This window comes from Oncorhynchus kisutch, linkage group LG29 (genome assembly GCF_002021735.2).
Source record: "Oncorhynchus kisutch isolate 150728-3 linkage group LG29, Okis_V2, whole genome shotgun sequence".
Taxonomy (NCBI): domain Eukaryota; kingdom Metazoa; phylum Chordata; class Actinopteri; order Salmoniformes; family Salmonidae; genus Oncorhynchus; species Oncorhynchus kisutch.
In genome coordinates, this window is record NC_034202.2 from 46,258,700 (window position 1) to 46,284,274 (window position 25,575).

The 25,575-nt window shown below is 48.5% G+C and overlaps 1 protein-coding gene across 1 annotated transcript in view; it reads left to right on the forward strand.

Moving 5' to 3' along the window:
• thsd1 (thrombospondin, type I, domain containing 1) overlaps positions 1-25,575 on the forward strand; it is a 42,935-nt gene that overhangs the window by 14,883 nt on the left and 2,477 nt on the right. The window contains exons 2-9 of the mRNA XM_020472837.2: positions 3,261-3,393; positions 11,184-11,378; positions 11,723-11,961; positions 12,100-12,311; positions 13,235-13,345; positions 13,674-14,008; positions 17,166-17,327; positions 17,685-18,099. Coding sequence (XP_020328426.2) covers positions 3,333-3,393; positions 11,184-11,378; positions 11,723-11,961; positions 12,100-12,311; positions 13,235-13,345; positions 13,674-14,008; positions 17,166-17,327; positions 17,685-18,099 — 1,730 coding nt within the window. The 5' untranslated portion in view covers positions 3,261-3,332. The remainder of the gene's footprint in view (positions 1-3,260; positions 3,394-11,183; positions 11,379-11,722; positions 11,962-12,099; positions 12,312-13,234; positions 13,346-13,673; positions 14,009-17,165; positions 17,328-17,684; positions 18,100-25,575) is intronic.

Genomic DNA, 25,575 nt, shown 5'->3' on the forward strand with positions numbered 1-25,575 from the left:
CTGTGTAACGTGAAGTATGTCCATTACCTACTGTATGCAGGACTTAGCCCACTGAGATAACGTTGAGGCATTAGCACTAGGAGCTAACATGAGCTTTCATTTTTCAGACCTAGACACTTTAATGAACCCAAAGCATTCTGTATTCTTTCTCTACTTGTTGTCTATCACTAACAGCACCATATCACTAACAGCACCATATCACTAACAGCACCATATCACTAACAGCACCATATCACTAACAGCACCATATCACTAACAACACCATATCACCAACAGCACCATATCACTAGCAGCACCATATCACTAGCAGCACCATATCACTAACAGCACCATATCACTAACAGCACCATATCACCAGGTAAAATTCTGAGTACGTTGTCTATCACTAGCAGCACCATATCACTAACAGCACCATATCACTAGCAGCACCATATCTCCAGGTAAAATTCTGAGTACGTTGTCTAGCAGCACCATATCACCAGGTAACATTCTGAGTATGTTGTCTAGCAGCACCATACCACCAGGTAACATTCTGAGTATGTTGTCTAGCAGCACCATATCACCAGGTAACATTCTGAGTATGCTGTCTATCACTAGCAGCACCATATCACCAGGTAACATTCTGAGTATGTTGTCTATCACTAACAGCACCATATCACCAGGTAACATTCTGAGTATGTTGTCTAGCAGCACCATATCACCAGGTATCATTCTGAGGATGTTGTCTAACAGCACCATATCACCAGGTATCATTCTGAGTATGTTGTCTAACAGCACCATATCACCAGGCATCATTCTGAGTATGTTGTCTGTTATCACCAGGTAACATTCTGCATATGTTGTCTATCACTAGCAGCACCATATCACCAGGTAACATTCTGAGTATGTTGTCTATCACTATCAGAACCGTATCACCAGGTAACATTCTGAGTGTGTTGTCTAGCAGCACCATATCATCAGGTAACATTCTGAGTATGTTGTCTAGCAGCACCATATCACCAGGTAACATTCTGAGTATGCTGTCTATCACTAGCAGCACCATATCACCAGGTAACATTCTGAGTATGTTGTCTATCACTAACAGCACCATATCACCAGGTAACATTCTGAGTATGTTGTCTATCAGCACCATATCACCAGCTAACATTCTGAGTATGTTGTCTAGCAGCACCATATCACCAGGTAACATTCTGAGGATGTTGTCTATCACTAGCAGCACCATATCACCAGGTAACATTCTGAGTATGTTGTCTAGCAGCACCATATCACCAGGTAACATTCTGAGTATGTTGTCCATCACTAACAGCACCATATCACCAGGTAACATTCTGAGTACGTTGTCTAGCAGCACCATATCACCAGGTAACATTCTGAGTACGTTGTCTAGCAGCACCATATCACCAGGTAACATTCTGCATATGTTGTCTATCACTAGCAGCACCATATCACCAGGTAACATTCTGAGTATGTTGTCTATCACTATCAGAACCGTATCACCAGGTAACATTCTGAGTGTGTTGCCTAGCAGCACCATATCACCAGGTAACATTCTGAGTATGTTGTCTATCAGCACCATATCATCAGGTAACATTCTGAGTATGTTGTCTAGCAGCACCATATCACCAGGTAACATTCTGAGTATGTTGTCTAGCAGCACCATATCACCAGGTAACATTCTGAGTATGCTGTCTATCACTAGCAGCACCATATCACCAGGTAACATTCTGAGTATGTTGTCTATCACTAACAGCACCATATCACCAGGTAACATTCTGAGTATGTTGTCTATCAGCACCATATCACCAGCTAACATTCTGAGTATGTTGTCTAGCAGCACCATATCACCAGGTAACAATCTGAGGATGTTGTCTATCACTAGCAGCACCATATCACCAGGTAACATTCTGAGTATGTTGTCTAGCAGCACCATATCACCAGGTAACATTCTGAGTATGTTGTCCATCACTAACAGCACCATATCACCAGGTAACATTCTGAGTACGTTGTCTAGCAGCACCATATCACCAGGTAACATTCTGAGTATGTTGTCTATCACTAACAGCACCATATCACCAGGTAACATTCTGAGTATGTTGTCTATCACTAACAGCACCATATCACCAGGTAACATTCTGAGTACGTTGTCTAGCAGCACCATATCACCAGGTAACATTCTGAGTATGTTGTCCATCACTAGCAGCACCATATCACCAGGTAACATTCTGAGTATGTTGTCCATCACTAACAGCACCACATCACCAGGTAACATTCTGAGTATGCTGTCTATCACTAGCAGCACCATATCACCAGGTAACATTCTGAGTATGCTGTCTATCACTAGCAGCACCATATCACCAGGTAACATTCTGAGTATGTTGTCTATCACTAGCAGCACCATATCACCAGGTAACATTCTGAGGATGTTGTCTAGCAGCACCATATCACCAGGTAACATTCTGAGTATGTTGTCTATCAGCACCATATCACCAGGTAACATTCTGAGTATGTTGTCTATCACTAACAGCACCATATCACCAGGTAACATTCTGAGTACGTTGTCTAGCAGCACCATATCACCAGGTAACATTCTGAGTATGTTGTCTATCACTAGCAGCACCATATCACCAGGTAACATTCTGAGTATGCTGTCTATCACTAGCAGCACCATATCACCAGGTAACATTCTGAGTATGTTGTCCATCACTAACAGCACCATATCACCAGGTAACATTCTGAGTATGCTGTCTATCACTAGCAGCACCATATCACCAGGTAACATTCTGAGTATGTTGTCTATCACTAGCAGCACCATATCACCAGGTAACATTCTGAGTATGTTGTCTAGCAGCACCATATCACCAGGTGACATTCTGAGTATGTTGTCCATCACTAACAGCACCGTATCACCAGGTAACATTCTGAGTATGTTGTCTATCACTAACAGCACCATATCACCAGGTAACATTCTGAGTACGTTGTCTAGCAGCACCATATCACCAGGTAACATTCTGAGTATGTTGTCTAGCAGCACCATATCACCAGGTAACATTCTGAGTACGTTGTCTAGCAGCACCATATCACCAGGTAACATTCTGAGTATGTTGTCTAGCAGCACCATATCACCAGGTAACATTCTGAGTATGTTGTCTATCACTAGCAGCACCATATCACCAGGTAACATTCTGAGTATGTTGTCCCACTAACAGCACCATATTTGTTTGTATTGGTGTGTCCTGATTGGTCTGTGTGTGTTTCCTCAGAGCCTTTGGGATGTTGGAGGAGGAGTGTCATGCGGTGTGACAGTGCGGGGGTTCCGGGGCTCATGCATCGGAATGCCACAGGGTTCCACGCCGACACCGCTGCTCCTCTTCCTATTGGCCACGCTGGGATACGGTGAGTGGGAGGGGCTTGAGGGTTTTAGTGCTGGCCTGGAACAAAACTTTGCCACAGGGTTCCACGCCGTTGCTCCTCTTCCTATTGGACACGCTGGAATGGAGCGTCATATCAATGAAATGTATTGATAAAGCCCTTCTTACATCAGCTGATATCTCAAAGTGCTGTACAGAAACCCAGCCTAAAATCCCAAACAGCAAGCAATGCAGATGTCATTCTATTTTGTGTGTGTGTGATATATATGTATATATATGTCTATGTTTATATATATACACACACACACACAAACACACACACACACACACACACACACACACACACACACACACACAGTGTGGCAAAAAAGTATTTAGTCAGCCACCAATTGTGCAAGTTCTCCCACTTAAAAAGATGAGAGGCCTGTAATTTTCATCATAGGTACACTTCAACAATGACAGACAAAGTGAGAAAAAAAATCCAGAAAATCACATTGTAGAATTTTAATGAATTTATTTGCAAATTATGGTGGAAAATAAGTATTTAGTCAATAACAAATGTTGATCTCAATACTTTGTTATATACCCTTTGTTGGCAATGACAGAGGTCAAACGTTTTCTGTAAGTCTTCACAAGGTTTTCACACACTGTTGCTGGTATTTTGGCCCATTCCTCCATGCAGATCTCCTCTAGAGCAGTGATGTTTTGGGGTTGTTGCTGGGCAACACGGACTTTCAACTCCCTCCAAAGATTTTCTATGGGGTTGTGTTAGGAAAATTATGATTAAATGACTGAACAATAGTCTTGTTTTAAATGAAACTGTAACTAAGTAAACTTATACTCTGTTTTATTATATCTGAATTCATAAGAAGGGATTGTGTGACACCATTCCAACTAGGAAGAAAGGAATGGGTTGTGGATTAAGTAAACAGATAAGGTAGTTAACCTATGGTTGAACCGACGAAACAGCTCTGGGTTGTTTTAGATAAGGCAGTGAGTGCATTCCTAGGTTTTCTGTTAATTAGAACTGTCAGCTAAGTGGTGATCGATTATGTTCATTCAGCTGTGTTGTGTGTCCTGTGTATGTGCTGGGGGGGGGGGGGCAGAATGAACTCAGAATGAACTTTTAAAGTTCCCTTTGTCTCGGTCGAGAGGAGGAGATTCATTTTACAAGCAATGAAATGACGTCATGTTATTGTATATAAACTGTTGCTCGTGGTAACGTGGCAGAGCACTCCGAGAATAAATTCTGTTACCTATTATTGATAAGACTGGTCTCCGTCTATTTTATGCAAACAAAAATCTTACAAATTCTCATAAAATAGATTAAGGGAATTCAATTAATGAAAACACATTGGTATAATTAAATTACAGTAACAGGTTGACATCTGGAGACTGGCTAGGCCACTCCAGGACCTTGAAATGCTTCTTACGAAGCCACTCCTTCTTTGCCCGGGCGGTGTGTTTGGGATCATTGTCATGCTGAAAGACCCAGCCACTTTTCATCTTCAATGCCCTTGCTGATGGAAGGAGATTTTCACTCAAAATCTCACAATACATGGCCCCATTCATTCTTTCCTTTACACGGATCAGTCGTCCTGGACCCTTTGCAGAAAAACAGCCCCAAAGCATGATGTTTCCACCCCCATGCTTCAAAGTAGGTATGGTGTTCTTTGGATGCAACTCAGCATTCTTTGTCCTCCAAACACGACAAGTTGAGTTTTTACCAAAAAGTTATATTTTGGTTTCATCTGACATTCTCCCAATCTTCTGGATCATCCAAATGCTCTCTAGCAAACTTCAGACGGGCCTGGACATGTTCTGGCCTAAGCAGGGGGACACGTCTGGCACTGCAGGATTTGAGTTCCTGGCGGCGTAGTGTGTTACTGATGGTAGGCTTTGTTACTTTGGTCCCAGCTCTCTGCAGGTCATTCACTAGGTCCCCCCGTGTGGTTCTGGGATTTTTGCTCACCGTTCTTGTAATCATTTTGACCCCACGGGGTGAGATATTGCGTGGAGCCCCAGATCGAGGGAGATTATCAGTGGTCTTGTATGTCTTCCATTTCCTAATAATTGCTCCCACAGTTGATTTCTTCAAACCAAGCTGCTTACCTATTGCAGATTCAGTCTTCCCAGCCTGGTGCAGGTCTACAATTTTGTTTCTGGTGTCCTTTGACAGCTCTTTGGTCTTGGCCATAGTGGAGTTTGGAGTGTGACTGTTTGAGGTTGTGGACAGGTGTCTTTTATACTGATAACAAGTTCAAACAGGTGCCATTCATACAGGTAACGAGTAGAGGACAGAGGAGCCTCTTAAAGAAGAAGTTACAGGTCTGTGAGAGCCAGAAATCTTGCTTGTTTGTAGGTGACCAAATACTTATTTTCCACCATAATTTGCAAATTAATTAATACAAAATCCTACAATGTGTTTTTCTGGATTTTTTTTCTCATTTTGTCTGTCATAGTTGAAGTGTACCTATGATGACAATTACAGGCCTCATCTTTTTAAGTGGGAGAACTTGCACAATTGGTGGCTGACTAAATACTTTTTTGCCCCACTGTATATATATGTATGTTTGTATACATGTTTTGTATGTTTATATATATATTTTGTATGCTTGAGGGGGTACAGGTGTGTCCGTAAAGTGTGTTAGTGCTGGGCTGGAGTGAAACCGTGCACACCGTACAGGTCCTCATTGAACCAGTCCCATCCCTGTGATAGGGTCTCACTGAGATGCATAATAAGTAGCAAGGTGTGATGCTCGGGAGCAAGGTATGATGCTCGGTAGCAGGGTATGATGCTCGGTAGCAGGGTATGATGCTCGGTAGCAGGGTATGATGCTCGGTAGCAGGGTATGATGCTCGGTAGCAGGGTATGATGCTCGGTAGCAGGGTATGATGCTCGGTAGCAGGGTATGATGCTCGGGTAGCAGGGTAGGATGCTCGGGAGCAGGGTAAGATGCAGGGTATGATGCTCGGTAGCAGGGTATGATGCAGGGTATGATGCTCGGAAGCAGGGTATGATGCTCGGTAGCCGGTTATGATGCTCGGTAGCAGGTTATGATGCTCGGTAGCAGGGTGCAAAACAATGAGTTTAAACTCAAAACTGAGTTTAAATGTATTTGGCGCAGGTGTATGTAAACTTCCGACTTCAACTGTACATATATACATACATTTTTATTTATTTTTTAACCTTTATTTAACGAGGCAAGTCAGTTAAGAACATATTTTTATTTTCAATGACGGCCTAGGAACAGTGGGTTAACTGCCTTGTTCAGGGGCAGAACAACAGATTTTTACCTTGTCAGCTCAGGGATTTGATCTAGCAACCTTTTGGTTACTAGTCCAACGTTCTAACCACTAGGCTGCCTGCCACCCCTCCACTCTAACCACTAGGCTACCTGCCGCCCCTCCACTCTAACCACTAGGCTACCTGCCGCCCCTCCACTCTAACCACTAGGCTACCTGCCACACCTCCACTCTAACCACTAGGCTACCTGCCGCCCCTCCACTCTAACCACTAGGCTACCTGCCACCCCTCCACTCTAACCACTAGGCTACCTGCCGCCCCTCCACTCTAACCACTAGGCTACCTACCGCCCCTCCACTCTAACCACTAGGCTACCTGCCGCCCCTCCACTCTAACCACTAGGCTACCTGCCGCCCCTCCACTCTAACCACTAGGCTACCTGCCTCCCCTCCACTCTAACCACTAGGCTACCTGCCACCCCTCCACTCTAACCACTAGGCTACCTGCCACCCCTCCACTCTAACCACTAGGCTACCTGCCACCCCTCCACTCTAACCACTAGGCTACCTGCCACCCCTCCACTCTAACCACTAGGCTACCCTGCCACCCCTCCACTCTAACCACTAGGCTACCTGCCGCCCCTCCAATCTAACCACTAGGCTACCTGCCACCCCTCCACTCTAACCACTAGGCTACCTGCCGCCCCTCCACTCTAACCACTAGGCTACCTGCCTCCCCTCCACTCTAACCACTAGGCTACCTGCCGCCCCTCCACTCTAACCACTAGGCTACCTGCCGCCCCTCCACTCTAACCACTAGGCTACCTGCCGCCCCTCCACTCTAACCACTAGGCTACCTGCCGCCCCTCCACTCTAACCACTAGGCTACCTGCCGCCCCTACACTCTAACCACTAGGCTACCTGCCGCCCCTCCACTCTAACCACTAGGCTACCTGCCGCCCCTCCACTCTAACCACTAGGCTACCTGCCGCCCCTCCACTCTAACCACTAGGCTACCTGCCGCCCCTCCACTCTAACCACTAGGCTACCTGCCGCCCCTCCACTCTAACCACTAGGCTACCTGCCGCCCCTCCACTCTAACCACTAGGCTACCTGCCGCCCCTACACTCTAACCACTAAGCTACCTGCCGCCCCTCCACTCTAACCACTAGGCTACCTGCCGCCCCTCCACTCTAACCACTAGGCTACCTGCCGCCCCTCCACTCTAACCACTAGGCTACCTGCCGCCCCTCCACTCTAACCACTAGGCTACCTGCCGCCCCTCCACTCTAACCACTAGGCTACCTGCCTCCCCTCCACTCTAACCACTAGGCTACCTGCCGCCCCTCCACTCTAACCACTAGGCTACCTGCCGCCCCTCCACTCTAACCACTAGGCTACCTGCCGCCCCTCCACTCTAACCACTAGGCTACCTGCCGCCCCTCCACTCTAACCACTAGGCTACCTGCCTCCCCTCCACTCTAACCACTAGGCTACCTGCCGCCCCTCCACTCTAACCACTAGGCTACCTGCCACCCCTCCACTCTAACCACTAGGCTACCTGCCACCACTCCACTCTAACCACTAGGCTACCTGCCGCCCCTCCACTCTAACCACTAGGCTACCTGCCTCCCCTCCTCTCTAACCACTAGGCTACCTGCCGCCCCTCCACTCTAACCACTAGGCTACCTGCCGCCCCTCCACTCTAACCACTAGGCTACCTGCCTCCCCTCCACTCTAACCACTAGGCTACCTGCCGCCCCTCCACTCTAACCACTAGGCTACCTGCCGCCCCTCCACTCTAACCACTAGGCTACCTGCCGCCCCTCCACTCTAACCACTAGGCTACCTGCCGCCCCTCCACTCTAACCACTAGGCTACCTGCCGCCCCTCCACTCTAACCACTAGGCTACCTGCCGCCCCTCCACTCTAACCACTAGGCTACCTGCCGCCCCTCCACTCTAACCACTAGGCTACCTGCCGCCCCTCCACTCTAACCACTAGGCTACCTGCCGCCCCTCCACTCTAACCACTAGGCTACCTGCCGCCCCTCCACTCTAACCACTAGGCTACCTGCCGCCCCTCCACTCTAACCACTAGGCTACCTGCCGCCCCTCCACTCTAACCACTAGGCTACCTGCCGCCCCTCCACTCTAACCACTAGGCTACCTGCCGCCCCTCCACTCTAACCACTAGGCTACCTGCCACCCCTACACTCTAACCACTAGACTACCTGCCACATATGTACATACATATATTACACACATATATATATATATACTTTTTATTTTCAAATTTTTCTTCTACTTTGACATTACAGTATTTTGTGTAGATCATTGAAAAATAAATAAAGTACAGTTTAATCCCAATTTGTAACGCAACAAAATCTGGAACAAGTCAAGTGGTGTGACTTTCTGAAGGCACATAAACACACATGCACACAACAAAGTTGATTTCTATAAATACACACTTTTTAAAAATCTCAGTTCTCTTTGTTCTACTCTACCTCTTGCTATTGAGGTTTGTCCCAAATGGCACCCTATTCCCTATGGGGTCCTGGTCAAAAGTAGTGCACTAAATAGGGAATAGGGTGCCAATAGGGACATACGTTTTTAGTATGAAGGTCAACCAAACCCATTCAAACCTGCTGAGAGAGGAAAGACCACTGGGACAGGAAATAAAGGGAGAGAGGGGAAGGGAGAGAGGGGAAGGGAGAGAGAGAGAGAGGGGAAGGGAGAGAGAGAGTGTTGAAGAGATGGAGGGAGATGGTTGAAGGGAGGGGCAGTCTGTTCCCTTTGTAGGGTGTGACAGGATGTGACCTATACACAGCGGCATTCACACATCACAATGCCACTGCAGCCCTGTACTACAAAGATACAGAGAGAGGCGGACATAAATAGAGACAGAGACAGGCAGAGACAGAGACAGGCAGAGAGAGAGACAGGCAGAGAGAGAGACAGGCAGAGACAGGCAGAGACAGAGACCGAGACAGGCAGAGACAGAGACAGGCAGAGACAGAGACAGGCAGAGAGAGAGACACAGAGACAGGCAGAGAGAGAGACACAGAGACAGGCAGAGAGAGAGACACAGAGACAGGCAGAGAGAGAGACACAGAGACAGGCAGAGAGAGAGACACAGAGACAGGCAGAGAGAGAGACACAGAGACAGGCAGAGAGAGAGACACAGAGACAGGCAGAAAGAGAGACACAGAGACAGGCAGAGAGACAGGCAGAGAGAGAGACACAGAGACAGGCAGAGAGAGAGAGGCAGAGAGAGAGAGACACAGAGACAGGCAGAGAGAGAGAGACACACAGACAGGCAGAGAGACAGGCAGAGAGAGACACAGAGACAGGCAGAGAGAGAGACACAGAGACAGGCAGAGAGAGAGACACAGAGACAGGCAGAGAGAGAGACACAGACAGGCAGAGAGAGAGACACAGAGACAGGCAGAGAGAGAGACACAGAGACAGGCAGAGAGAGAGACACAGAGACAGGCAGAGAGAGAGACACAGAGACAGGCAGAGAGAGAGACACAGAGACAGGCAGAGCGAGAGACACAGAGACAGGCAGAGCGAGAGACACAGAGACAGGCAGAGAGAGAGACACAGAGACAGGCAGAGAGAGAGACACAGAGACAGGCAGAGAGAGAGACACAGAGACAGGCAGAGAGAGAGACACAGAGACAGGCAGAGAGAGAGACACAGAGACAGGCAGAGAGAGAGACACAGAGACAGGCAGAGAGAGAGACAGAGACAGGCAGAGAGAGAGACAGAGACAGGCAGAGAGAGAGAGACACACAGACAGGCAGAGAGACAGTCAGAGAGAGAGACACAGAGACAGGCAGAGAGCGAGAGACAGGCAGAGAGAGAGAGAGACACAGAGACAGGCAGAGAGAGAGACACAGAGACAGGCAGAGAGAGAGACACGCAGAGACAGGCAGAGAGAGAAACACAGAGACACGCAGAGACACAGACAGGCAGATAGAGACAGAGAGACAGAGACAGACAGACAGACAGAAAAAGAGACCTAGAGAGGCGGACGGAGACCTAGAGAGGCGGACGGAGACCTAGAGAGGCGGACGGAGACCTAGAGAGGCGGACGGAGACCTAGAGAGGCGGACGGAGACCTAGAGAGGCGGACGGAGACCTAGAGAGGCGGACGGAGACCTAGAGAGGCGGACGGAGACCTAGAGAGGCGGACGGAGACCTAGAGAGGCGGACGGAGACCTAGAGAGGCGGACGGAGACCTAGAGAGGCGGACGGAGACCTAGAGAGGCAGACGGAGACCTAGAGAGGCGGACGGAGACCTAGAGAGGCGGACGGAGACCTAGAGAGGCAGACGGAGACCTAGAGAGGCAGACGGAGACCTAGAGAGGCAGACGGAGACCTAGAGAGGCAGACGGAGACCTAGAGAGGCAGACGGAGACCGAAACTTAGAGGTAGACAGACAGACAAACAAACCCAGAGATACCATAATTGATGAAATGGGCTAATATCTACATGATTTTTCTTACTGTCTACCTAACTACCTACTATTGAAATAAATCTGCCCCCTTCTCTGATTGTATAGCTATGGCTGGCCTCCACCTGTGGCCCTCCGTCCATGTTGCCCTTAGTAACAGCAGTGTGTTCCTCAACTACGACACCGCAGACCACAACGCTTCCTCCGCCTTCCGGAACATGACCCTAACTCTGGTTGACACGGAAACTAACGCCACCCTGCTCACCAGAACCCTGCCAGCCAACCAATCAGAGGGGAGATTAGGTTAGTGCTCTGGTTTCTACTTGGTCTAATGACATTGTCTGTAGACAAAAACTTGTCGCATTCTGCATTATGATGCATTTAAATGAAACTACATTTCATGGCAGCCATGTTGGCTCCCCATGGGCAATATTGACCAATAGCAGTTCACAGAATTTTCTGAATTTGTACAAGATTCCACATTTTCGTCATGAATGGATAAATACAATGCTGAAGAGCGATAACATTTGATTCATTCTAAAAGCTGGTTAAACTCTAAATACTCTATATGTGCTCTGTTGTTGGAAACTATGTACACTACGCTGTATCCCATATTACAAATACACTTTGATCTGACTTGATTTTAGAATTCAACTGCTCCTGCTTCCTGTATGCTGGAACATTCCGCTTCTGCCTGGAGCAGATTGACTACACAACCGCCAATGCTAATGCTAACGGTAATGCTAATGCTAGCGTAACGGATAGAGATTGGAATGCGGTTGTTACTACTACTGCCAACTGGTGGTGGAGCTCTGAGCTTCAGGTGGAGTGGCCAACCTTTCACATTGCCGTGGACCGAACCAGCAACCAGTCAGGATCCTTCCAGGTGAGGAGAGGGTCTGTATGTGTGGATGGTTGGTTGTTAAACTTAAGGATAGCCGTTACACAATAGCTGCTATTTAACACGTTAGGTATCATTTCAAGTGAGCCACTGTCTAACCCTTGTCCCCTTTGCCTCTCCCAGGTGGGGATCTCGACCAATGAGCTGTTCAAGTCCTGCTCCTCTGGCCTTGGTTCCGCCCTCTTCCTGGAGGTCAGTTACCTGGAGTTCAACCAGATTGGTCGAAATAGCATCGACAAGGTCCGCGCCCGCACCCGGCACCCAATCAAAGAGCTGCATTCTCAGACGGTGGATCTGTTGTGTGCATTTCATTTCACAGAGCGAGACTTCATCAGGTACACTGTTGTTTTACCATCTTAAAAAATATATATGTGAAGTACTGGGTCAGTTTATTGGATGGAGAGAGTTTGGCTGCGTTTACACATGCAGCCCAATTCAGATCAGATCAGATGTGGCCAAAAGATCAATTAGTGAATCAAATATCAGAATTTTCCTGCCTGTGTAAACGCATCCGAGGGCGCCATCAAACCGGCCTGCGTCCGAGGGCGCCATCAAACCGGCCTGCGTCCGAGGGCGCCATCAAACCGGCCTGCGTCCGAGGGCGCCATCAAACCGGCCTGCGTCCGAGGGCGCCATCAAACCGGCCTGCGTCCGAAGGCGCCATCAAACCGGCCTGCGTCCGAGGGCGCCATCAAACCGGCCTGCGTCCGAGGGCGCCATCGTCCACATCTTGATTTTTGTCTGTCCCCCACAAGACGCGCACGTTCATGACCCGCAGATTAAAATACCAAAACCCACTGTCAACCAACTATATTAATTAGGTGACAGGTCGAAAGACACATGAAACATTCATGGAGATGAGATACTGGAACCGGAGCGCCTGGCACACCGACGATCGTACCACGCTCAAAGTCTCTTAGGTCACTAGTTCTGTCCATTCTAACTTTCAACTGAACAGTAACTGAATGTCTTGATGCCTGCCTGCCTGCTTTATTTAGCAAGACACGTGACTCACTGTCTGTAGGAGGGAACCAATTTCCTGAATGGGATGGTGTACCTAATAAACTGTCTACTGAGTGTGTATTATATACAGCATGGCATTTTGCTTAGTCATGCTGTGTCACATTTTACCTGTGGGCGGTCGTCTATTTACTTCTTGTCTAAAAAATGTATTACCTGTTTTATGTGAGTGTGAAGCACTGCAATGTATTGTTGGAAATGTGTGGTATAAATAAAGTTGTATTTTATTTGATTACAGGGTGGCGCTGCGCTCCCCTCACACAAACCAAGATGTCAAGTCATCTGGCCCTCTCTACCTCTCCAGGATCTTCTCCTATAAGCTACTGGTGGACAACATAAACTCCTACAGGTACACACAGAATCACACACACACACACTTTTGCAAAGAATTGTATTGAACCAAAATACTGTGGGGCCATACTTGCAAACATAAGCAAGCATTTAAAAGTTAAACAAGTTCTCACGCACATAATGCGAATCAGCCAATCTAAATTGTCGATTTACTTGCATGTGACAGAAAGCGAACTTGTAGCTGGTCCCATAAGATAACATGGTGCATGTTAGCCCTATGCTAACCTCACTAGGTGGCAGTGATTCAATCCTGGCACAACTTCTGCAGCCAGTTTAAACATTATAGATGTCTTTTTGTAAGGATTCTCCTCCTCCTCCTCGTCCAGGTCAGGCTGTGAGGGAGCGATATCTGTGCGCCTGGTGACCCCTCCCTGTGCTCTGATCAGCGGCAAGGTCCTCTTATTCCGGGACGGAGGTGTGGGGTCCGAGGGAAAGGTGGGCACGGGGGCGGGGGGAGCAGGTGAAGGGGGTGTAGGGGCAGAGGGCCCGCCCCCCTCCGTTCCACTGGCGTTTAATTGGCTGACACAGGGGGAGAACGAGACAGAATTCAACTGTTCGGTGTTTGACCCAGGAAGGAATAAATACTGCTTCAGATTTGTGCTCAACTTCAGCCGCTCCCCGAGTCCAGCACAGACCTGCCTGGTGGTAAACCGGAACGCAGGTAGGAACACAACTTTACCCTGACCCAACCATGACCCCTGACCCAACCATGACCCTTCACCCCTAACCCTGACCCAACCATGACCCAACACCCCTAACCCTGACCCAACACCCCTAACCCTGACCCATGTCCCTACACCCCTAACCCTGACCCAACACCCCTAAACCTGACCCAACACCCCTAAACCTGACCCAACCATGTCCCTACACCCCTAACCCTGACCCAACACTCCTAACCCTGACCCAACCATGTCCCTACACCCCTAACCCTGACCCAACACCCCTAACCCTGACCCAACCATGTCCCTACACCCCTAACCCTGACCCAACCATGTCCCTACACCCCTAACCCTGACCCAACACCCCTGACCCAACACTCCTAACCCTGACCCAACCATGTCCCTCCACCCCTAACCCTGACCCAACACCCCTGATCCAACACTCCTAACCCTGACCCAACCATGTCCCTACAGCCCTAACCCTGACCCAACCATGTCCCTACACCCCTAACCCTGACCCAACACCCCTAACCCTGACCCAACCATGTCCCTACACCCCTAACCCTGACCCTACACCCCTAACCCTGACCCAACCATGTCCCTACACCCCTAACCCTGACCCAACCATGTCCCTACACCCCTAATCCTGACCCAACACCCCTAACCCTGACCCAACCATGTCCCTACACCCCTACCCCTGACCCAACACCCCTAACCCTGACCCAACCATGTCCCTACACCCCTAACCCTGACCCAACACCCCTGACCAACACCCCCAACCCTGACCCAACCATGTCTTTACACCCCTAACCCAACCCTGACCCAACACTCCTAACCCTGACCCAACCATGTCCCTACACTCCCAACCCTGACCCAACACCCCTAACCCTGACCCAACCCTGACCCAACACTCCTAACCCTGACCCAACCCTGACCCAACACTCCCAACCCTGACCCAACACCCCTAACCCTGACCCAACCATGTCCCTCCACCCCTAACCCTGACCCAACACCCCTGATCCAACACTCCTAACCCTGACCCAACCATGTCCCTACAGCCCTAACCCTGACCCAACCATGTCCCTACACCCCTAACCCTGACCCAACACCCCTAACCCTGACCCAACCATGTCCCTACACCCCTAACCCTGATCCAACCATGTCCCTACACCCCTAACCCAACACCCCTAACCCTGACCCAACCATGTCCCTACACCCCTAACCCTGACCCTACACCCCTAACCCTGACCCAACCATGTCCCTACACCCCTAACCCTGACCCAACACCCCTAACCCTGACCCAACCATGTCCCTACACCCCTAACCCTGACCCAACCATGTCCCTACACCCCTAACCCTGACCCAACACCCCTAACCCTGACCCAACCATGTCCCTACAGCCCTAACCCTGACCCAACCATGTCCCTACACCCCTGACCCAACACCCCTAACCCTGACCCAACCATGTCCCTACACCCCTAACCCTGACCCTAACCCTGACCCAACCATGTCCCTACACCCCTAACCCTGACCCAACACCCCTAACCCTGACCCAACCATGTCCCTACATCCCTAATCCTGACCCAACACCCCTAACCCTGACCCAACCATGTCCCTACACCCCTAACCCTGACCCAACACCCCTAACCCTGACCCAACCATGTCCCTACACCCCTAACCCTGACCCAACACCCCTGACCAACACCCCCAACCCTGACCCAACCATGTCTTTACACCCCTAACCCTGACCCAACCCTGACCCAACACTCCTAACCCTGACCCAACCATGTCCCTCCACCCCTAACCCTGACCCAACACCCCTGATCCAACACTCCTAACCCTGACCCAACCATGTCCCTACAGCCCTAACCCTGACCCAACACCCCTAACCCTGACCCAACCATGTCCCTACACCCCTAACCCTGATCCAACCATGTCCCTACACCCCTAACCCTGACCCAACATCCCTAACCCTGACCCAACCATGTCCCTACACCCCTAACCCTGACCCAACCATGTCCCTACACCCCTAACCCTGACCCAACACCCCTAACCCTGACCCAACCATGTCCCTACACCCCTAACCCTGACCCAACCATGTCCCTACACCCCTAACCCTGACCCAACACCCCTAACCCTGACCCAACCATGTCCCTACACCCCTAACCCTGACCCAACACCCCTAACCCTGACCCAACCCTGACCCAACACCCCTAACCCTGACCCAACCATGTCCCTACACCCCTAACCCTGACCCAACACCCCTGACCCAACACTCCTAACCCTGACCCAACCATGTCCCTACACCCCTAACCCTGACCCAACCATGTCCCTACACCCCTAACCCTGACCCAACACCCCTGACCCAACACTCCTATCCCTGACCCAACCATGTCCCTACACCCCTAACCCTGACCCAACCATGTCCCTACACCCCTAACCCTGACCCAACACCCCTGACCCAACACTCCTAAACCTGACCCAACCATGTCCCTACACCCCTGACCCAACACCCCTAACCCTGACCCAACCATGTCCCTCCACCCCTAACCCTGAACGCAAACCCTAACTGCTATATTCTAGCCCTAACCTTAACCTTAACTCAATGCTAGCTCGGCCAGCATCAGAAAAAGCTTGACCAGCATCAGTCCAGCACTGACCAGCATCTGACCAGCATCTGACCAGCATCTGACCAGCACTGACCAGCACAGACCATCATCAGACCATCATCAGACCAGCATCTGACCAGCACTGACCAGCATCTGACCAGCACTGACCAGCATCTGACCAGTACTGATCAGCATCAGACCAGCACAGACCATCATCAGACCATCATCTGACCAGCATCTGACCAGCATCAGACCAGCACTGACCAGCATCAGACCAGCACTGACCAGCATCAGACCAGCACTGACCAGCATCAGACCAGCACTGACCAGCATCAGACCAGCACTGACCAGCATCAGACCAGCACTGACCAGCATCTGACCAGCACTGACCAGCATCTGACCAGCATCAGACCAGCACTGACCAGCATCAGACCAGCACTGACCAGCATCAGACCAGCACTGACCAGCATTTTGTTTCAGCAGCTAGAGAGCTACTGTATGTGATCTCTCGCTCGATCCCCCAAAAAACTCTTGCCCCCCCTCTCCGTAGAGTCATGGGGTGTGTGGCAGGCGTGGAGCGTGTGCAGTGTGAGCTGTGGAGAGGGGGTGAGGGAGAGAGTGCGAGAGTGTCTGCTGCCCTCCGGTGGTGGAAGTATGCAGTGCACCGGCATGGTCAAGGAACAGTCTCTCTGCTCACTGGAAGACTGTACAGGTATGTTGTCTAATGTCAACTCTCTCTCTCCTTTACAACTCTGTTTCTATCATTTCCTCATATCTTCAGTCATGCAGTATCTCCCTCCAACTCTCTCTCTCCTTTCTGTTTTATCTTTATCCCCAGTAATGTCACTTCCCTATCACCACAAGACGTGAAAAGACATCTTTTTAACTAAAACATATTAGTTAAAAATACATATTTTCATTGTCTTATGCTCATAGGCTTATCCTCAATGATGTCATACTGATTTACTCAATCATCTAACTTCACCTTGTTTCTCTTGTCCCCATTCCCTCATCTATTTCTCTCTCTTTCTACTCTCACTTCCTCTTTCGATCTCTCTCTGTTTTCCAGTCCTTCCCGCTCCCTCTCCGTCCCTCCCGCCTCCTCCAGCCTCCTCCTTTCTCGGTGGTAACCTGGTAGTCGTGGCCGGTATATCCCTGTGTCTGGCGGTCATCCTAGCGACCATCCTGGTCACCCTGTGGCGTAAACTCTGCCGGACACCCCAGTGTAGCTCGGTCCGTCGCGGATCTATGCACTCACCTGGGGGACGTAAACTCTCTGACGAGGCCTCCATCTGTGGGAACAGCCTCCAGAGACCCAGCCTCTCCGACAGCCAGGGGGGCACAGGGCCAGGGCTAGCCCAGAACGAAAGGCCTAACCTGGGGTGCAAACCTCTGCCTCAACCCCCTCCTCTGGTTATTCCCCTGGTGCAGGACCCAGATAGACTGTCTCCATCGGGACAGAAGGTGCTACCGCCAATCTTTGGGTAGGTAGAGTTGGTTTGTTAATTTAATGTATTACTATTAATGTATGTTCACAAAATACTGTGTGCTCCACAGTCAAATCCCTATTTTGACCAATCAGATTGCTTGGCTGGAACTAACCATCTCATAACTGACAATTGATGTGTTGTCTGCGAAACATTGAACAAAAAACGTGTATTTATATATATATATATATTCATATTTTTTAAAAGGCTTTAGGACTGTTCTGAGTCAAAAGTACAGGAAATAACTGTAGTGGTCTGAGTCAGAAGTATGGGGAATAACTGTAGTGGTCTGAGTCAGAAGTATGGGGAATAACTGTAGTGGTCTGAGTCAGAAGTATGGGGAATAACTGTAGTGGTCTGAGTCAGAAGTATGGGGAATAACTGTAGTGGTCTGAGTCAGAAGTACGGGGAATAACTAGTGTTCTAGCTGAAGTACGGGGAATAACTGTAGTGTTCTAGCTGAAGTACGGGGAATAACTGTAGTGGTCTGAGTCAGAAGTATGGGGAATAACTAGTGTTCTAGCTGAAGTACGGGGAATAACTGTAGTGGTCTGAGTCAGAAGTACGGGGAATAACTAGTGTTCTAGCTGAAGTACGGGGAATAACTGTAGTGTTCTAGCTGAAGTACGGGGAATAACTGTAGGGTTAGATGCTAAAGTACGGGGAATAACTGTAGTGTTCTGAGTCAGAAGTACGGGGAATAACTGTAGTGGTCTGAGTCAGAAGTACGGGGAATAACTGTAGTGGTCTGAGTCAGAAGTACGGGGAATAACTGTAGTGTACTAGCTGAAGTACAGGGAATAACTGTAGTGTTCTAGCTGAAGTACAGGGAATAACTGTAGTGTACTAGCTGAAGTACAGGGAATAACTGTAGGGTTAGATGCTGAAGTACGGGGAATAACTGTAGTGTTCTAGCTGAAGTACGGGGAATAACTGTAGGGTTAGATGCTGAAGTACGGGGAATAACTGTAGTGTTCTAGCTGAAGTACGGGGAATAACTGTAGGGTTAGATGCTGAAGTACGGGGAATAACTGTAGTGTTCTAGCTGAAGTATGGGGAATAACTGTAGTATTCTAGCTGAAGTACGGGGAATAACTAGGGGTAGATGCTGAAGTACGGGGAATAACTAGGGGTAGATGCTGAAATACGGGGAATAACTAGGGGTAGATGCTGAAGTACGGGGAATAACTAGGGGTAGATGCTGAAGTACGGGGAATAACTAGGGGTAGATGCTGAAGTACGGGGAATAACTAGGGGTAGATGCTGAAATACGGGGAATAACTAGGGGTAGATGCTGAAGTACGGGGAATAACTAGGGGTAGATGCTGAAGTACGGGGAATAACTAGGGGTAGATGCTGAAGTACGGGGAATAACTAGGGGTAGATGCTGAAGTACGGGGAATAACTAGGGGTAGATGCTGAAGTACGGGGAATAACTAGGGGTAGATGCTGAAGTACGGGGAATAACTAGGGGTAGATGCTGAAGTACGGGGAATAACTAGGGGTAGATGCTGAAGTACGGGGAATAACTAGGGGTAGATGCTGAAGTACGGGGAATAACTAGGGGTAGATGCTGAAGTACGGGGAATAACTAGGGGTAGATGCTGAAGTACGGGGAATAACTAGGGGTAGATGCTGAAGTACGGGGAATAACTAGGGGTAGATGCTGAAGTACGGGGAATAACTAGGGGTAGATGCTGAAGTACGGGGAATAACTAGGGGTAGATGCTGAAGTACGGGGAATAACTAGGGGTAGATGCTGAAGTACGGGGAATAACTAGGGGTAGATGCTGAAGTACGGGGAATAACTAGGGGTAGATGCTGAAGTACGGGGAATAACTAGGGGTAGATGCTGACCACTTGCGTTAAGTGTGTGAATGTTGTATAATAAATATACACGTTTTTTTCCAATCATTTTATCCAAACTGGTCGTCGTCAAGCATCTGCGAAGCCAGGCGCCAAAATAGAACTTTGTTCCTGTAGCACTTGATGTGCTGCAAGTCCCGCCTCTCCCATCTCCTCATTGGTTGTTAGAGGCACATACTCACGTGGGTGATTTAAAAGCTGAACTGAGGTCCACACTCCAGTCCGGTTGGTGGTGATAATGCACCTTAAAGTTGGTTGCCAACTGCCATATAAATTCCACAGAAGACTGACTTCCCCTTTCATCTGTGGATTCATTATCGTAGAGAACACACGCTTCTGTGTGACTCAAAATTCTACAAAGATCCAGGAAAATAAGTATTTCAGGTAAAATAACAACCCAATGTTTATATCCCGGGACAAATTACCTAGCAACAGCAACCTAGCAACCTAAATTACCATGAGTGTTTCATGTGTTTCTGTCCCCAAATGAAAACAGTTTGTTCAGACTTTGTTTTGATACTTCAACCTGCGTGTCCACGACAAAATCAACCTGCGTGTCCAGGACAAAATCAACATGCGTGTCCAGGACAAAATCAACCTGCGTGTCCAGGACAAAATCAACATGCGCACGATGGAGCACACGGACGGGCTAGTCAGCATGTTTACTGAAACAAGCGCACTAATAAACCTATTCATTCTCTCGCTTGGATTCAGCAACACCTTTTAAAACTGCTGATCAATTGAAATAATAACCTTCTGACTATATGACTGTCTGGTTCAGCAGCAGCTGTAGGGTTAACTATATGACTGTCTGGTTCAGCAGCAGCTGTAGGGTTAACTATATGACTGTATTCTCCAGGTATCGTCTGGCCCAGCAGCTGTAGGGTTAACTATATGACTGTATTCTCCAGGTACCGTCTGGTTCAGCAGCAGCTGTAGGGTTAACTATATGACTGTATTCTCCAGGTATCGTCTGGTTCAGCAGCAGCTGTAGGGTTAACTATATGACTGTATTCTCCAGGTACTGTCTGGTTCAGCAGCAGCTGTAGGGTTAACTATATGACTGTATTCTCCAGGTACCGTCTGGTTCAGCAGCAGCTGTAGGGTTAACTATATGACTGTCTGGTTCAGCAGCAGCTGTAGGGTTAACTATATGACTGTATTCTCCAGGTATCGTCTGGCCCAGCAGCTGTAGGGTTAACTATATGACTGTATTCTCCAGGTACCGTCTGGTTCAGCAGCAGCTGTAGGGTTAACTATATGACTGTCTGGTTCAGCAGCAGCTGTAGGGTTAACTATATGACTGTATTCTCCAGGTATCGTCTGGTTCAGCAGCAGCTGTAGGGTTAACTATATGACTGTATTCTCCAGGTATCGTCTGGCCCAGCAGCTGTAGGGTTAACTATATGACTGTATTCTCCAGGTACCGTCTGGCCCAGCAGCTGTAGGGTTAACTATATGACTGTATTCTCCAGGTATCGTCTGGTTCAGCAGCAGCTGTAGGGTTAACTATATGACTGTATTCTCCAGGTATCGTCTGGTTCAGCAGCAGCTGTAGGGTTAACTATATGACTGTATTCTCCAGGTATCGTCTGGTTCAGCAGCAGCTGTAGGGTTAACTATATGACTGTATTCTCCAGGTATCGTCTGGTTCAGCAGCAGCTGTAGGGTTAACTATATGACTGTATTCTCCAGGTACCGTCTGGTTCAGCAGCAGCTGTAGGGTTAACTATATGACTGTATTCTCCAGGTATCGTCTGGCCCAGCAGCTGTAGGGTTAACTATATGACTGTATTCTCCAGGTACCGTCTGGTTCAGCAGCAGCTGTAGGGTTAACTATATGACTGTATTCTCCAGGTATCGTCTGGTTCAGCAGCAGCTGTAGGGTTAACTATATGACTGTATTCTCCAGGTACCGTCTGGCCCAGCAGCAGCTGTAGGGTTAACTATATGACTGTATTCTCCAGGTACCGTCTGGTTCAGCAGCAGCTGTAGGGTTAACTATATGACTGTATTCTCCAGGTATCGTCTGGTTCAGCAGCAGCTGTAGGGTTAACTATATGACTGTATTCTGTCCAGGGTTCAGCAGCAGCTGTAGGGTTAACTATATGACTGTCTGGTTCAGCAGCAGCTGTAGGGTTAACTATATGACTGTATTCTCCAGGTATCGTCTGGCCCAGCAGCTGTAGGGTTAACTATATGACTGTATTCTCCAGGTACCGTCTGGTTCAGCAGCAGCTGTAGGGTTAACTATATGACTGTATTCTTCAGGTACCGTCTGGTTCAGCAGCAGCTGTAGGGTTAACTATATGACTGTATTCTCCAGGTACCGTCTGGTTCAGCAGCAGCTGTAGGGTTAACTATATGACTGTATTCTCCAGGTACCGTCTGGCCCAGCAGCTGTAGGGTTAACTATATGACTGTATTCTCCAGGTATCGTCTGGTTCAGCAGCAGCTGTAGGGTTAACTATATGACTGTATTCTCCAGGTACCGTCTGGTTCAGCAGCAGCTGTAGGGTTAACTATATGACTGTATTTTCCAGGTACTGTCTGGTTCAGCAGCAGCTGTAGGGTTAACTATATGACTGTATTCTCCAGGTACCGTCTGGTTCAGCAGCAGCTGTAGGGTTAACTATATGACTGTATTCTCCAGGTACCGTCTGGTTCAGCAGCAGCTGTAGGGTTAACTATATGACTGTATTCTCCAGGTACCGTCTGGTTCAGCAGCAGCTGTAGGGTTAACTATATGACTGTCTGGTTCAGCAGCAGCTGTAGGGTTAACTATATGACTGTATTCTCCAGGTATCGTCTGGTTCAGCAGCAGCTGTAGGGTTAACTATATGACTGTATTCTCCAGGTACCGTCTGGCCCAGCAGCTGTAGGGTTAACTATATGACTGTATTCTCCAGGTACCGTCTGGCCCAGCAGCTGTAGGGTTAACTATATGACTGTATTCTCCAGGTACCGTCTGGTTCAGCAGCAGCTGTAGGGTTAACTATATGACTGTATTCTCCAGGTACCGTCTGGTTCAGCAGCAGCTGTAGGGTTAACTATATGACTGTATTCTCCAGGTATCGTCTGGCCCAGCAGCTGTAGGGTTAACTATATGACTGTATTCTCCAGGTATCGTCTGGTTCAGCAGCAGCTGTAGGGTTAACTATATGACTGTATTCTCCAGGTATCGTCTGGTTCAGCAGCAGCTGTAGGGTTAACTATATGACTGTATTCTCCAGGTACCGTCTGATTCAGCAGCTGTAGGGTTAACTATATGACTGTCTGGTTCAGCAGCAGCTGTAGGGTTAACTATATGACTGTATTCTCCAGGTACCGTCTGGTTCAGCAGCAGCTGTAGGGTTAACTATATGACTGTATTCTCCAGGTATCGTCTGGTTCAGCAGCACCTGTAGGGTTAACTATATGACTGTCTGGTTCAGCAGCAGCTGTAGGGTTAACTATATGACTGTATTCTCCAGGTATCGTCTGGTTCAGCAGCAGCTGTAGGGTTAACTATATGACTGTATTCTCCAGGTACCGTCTGGTTCAGCAGCAGCTGTAGGGTTAACTATATGACTGTATTCTCCAGGTATCGTCTGGTTCAGCAGCAGCTGTAGGGTTAACTATATGACTGTCTGGTTCAGCAGCAGCTGTAGGGTTAACTATATGACTGTATTCTCCAGGTACCGTCTGGTTCAGCAGCAGCTGTAGGGTTAACTATATGACTGTATTCTCCAGGTACCGTCTGGTTCAGCAGCTGTAGGGTTAACTATATGACTGTCTGGTTCAGCAGCAGCTGTAGGGTTAACTATATGACTGTATTCTCCAGGTATCGTCTGGTTCAGCAGCAGCTGTAGGGTTAACTATATGACTGTATTCTCCAGGTATCGTCTGGTTCAGCAGCAGCTGTAGGGTTAACTATATGACTGTCTGGTTCAGCAGCAGCTGTAGGGTTAACTATATGACTGTATTCTATCCAGGGTTCAGCAGCAGCTGTAGGGTTAACTATATGACTGTATTCTCCAGGTATCGTCTGGCCCAGCAGCTGTAGGGTTAACTATATGACTGTATTCTCCAGGTATCGTCTGGTTCAGCAGCAGCTGTAGGGTTAACTATATGACTGTATTCTCCAGGTACCGTCTGGTTCAGCAGCAGCTGTAGGGTTAACTATATGACTGTATTCTCCAGGTACCGTCTGGTTCAGCAGCAGCTGTAGGGTTAACTATATGACTGTATTCTCCAGGTACCGTCTGGTTCAGCAGCAGCTGTAGGGTTAACTATATGACTGTATTCTCCAGGTATCGTCTGGCCCAGCAGCTGTAGGGTTAACTAAATGACTGTATTCTCCAGGTACCGTCTGGTTCAGCAGCAGCTGTAGGGTTAACTATATGACTGTATTCTCCAGGTATCGTCTGGTTCAGCAGCAGCTGTAGGGTTAACTATATGACTGTATTCTCCAGGTATCGTCTGGTTCAGCAGCAGCTGTAGGGTTAACTATATGACTGTATTCTCCAGGTATCGTCTGGTTCAGCAGCAGCTGTAGGGTTAACTATATGACTGTATTCTCCAGGTATCGTCTGGTTCAGCAGCAGCTGTAGGGTTAACTATATGACTGTATACTCCAGGTACCGTCTGGTTCAGCAGCAGCTGTAGGGTTAACTATATGACTGTATTCTCCAGGTATCGTCTGGTTCAGCAGCAGCTGTAGGGTTAACTATATGACTGTATTCTCCAGGTATCGTCTGGTTCAGCAGCAGCTGTAGGGTTAACTATATGACTGTATACTCCAGGTACCGTCTGGTTCAGCAGCAGCTGTAGGGTTAACTATATGACTGTATTCTCCAGGTATCGTCTGGTTCAGCAGCAGCTGTAGGGTTAACTATATGACTGTATTCTCCAGGTACCGTCTGGTTCAGCAGCAGCTGTAGGGTTAACTATATGACTGTATTCTCCAGGTATCGTCTGGTTCAGCAGCAGCTGTAGGGTTAACTATATGACTGTATTCTCCAGGTATCGTCTGGTTCAGCAGCAGCTGTAGGGTTAACTATATGACTGTATTCTCCAGGTATCGTCTGGTTCAGCAGCAGCTGTAGGGTTAACTATATGACTGTATTCTCCAGGTATCGTCTGGTTCAGCAGCAGCTGTAGGGTTAACTATATGACTGTATTCTCCAGGTATCGTCTGGTTCAGCAGCAGCTGTAGGGTTAACTATATGACTGTATACTCCAGGTACCGTCTGGTTCAGCAGCAGCTGTAGGGTTAACTATATGACTGTATTCTCCAGGTATCGTCTGGTTCAGCAGCAGCTGTAGGGTTAACTATATGACTGTATTCTCCAGGTATCGTCTGGTTCAGCAGCAGCTGTAGGGTTAACTATATGACTGTATACTCCAGGTACCGTCTGGTTCAGCAGCAGCTGTAGGGTTAACTATATGACTGTATTCTCCAGGTATCGTCTGGTTCAGCAGCAGCTGTAGGGTTAACTATATGACTGTATTCTCCAGGTACCGTCTGGTTCAGCAGCAGCTGTAGGGTTAACTATATGACTGTATTCTCCAGGTATCGTCTGGTTCAGCAGCAGCTGTAGGGTTAACTATATGACTGTATTCTCC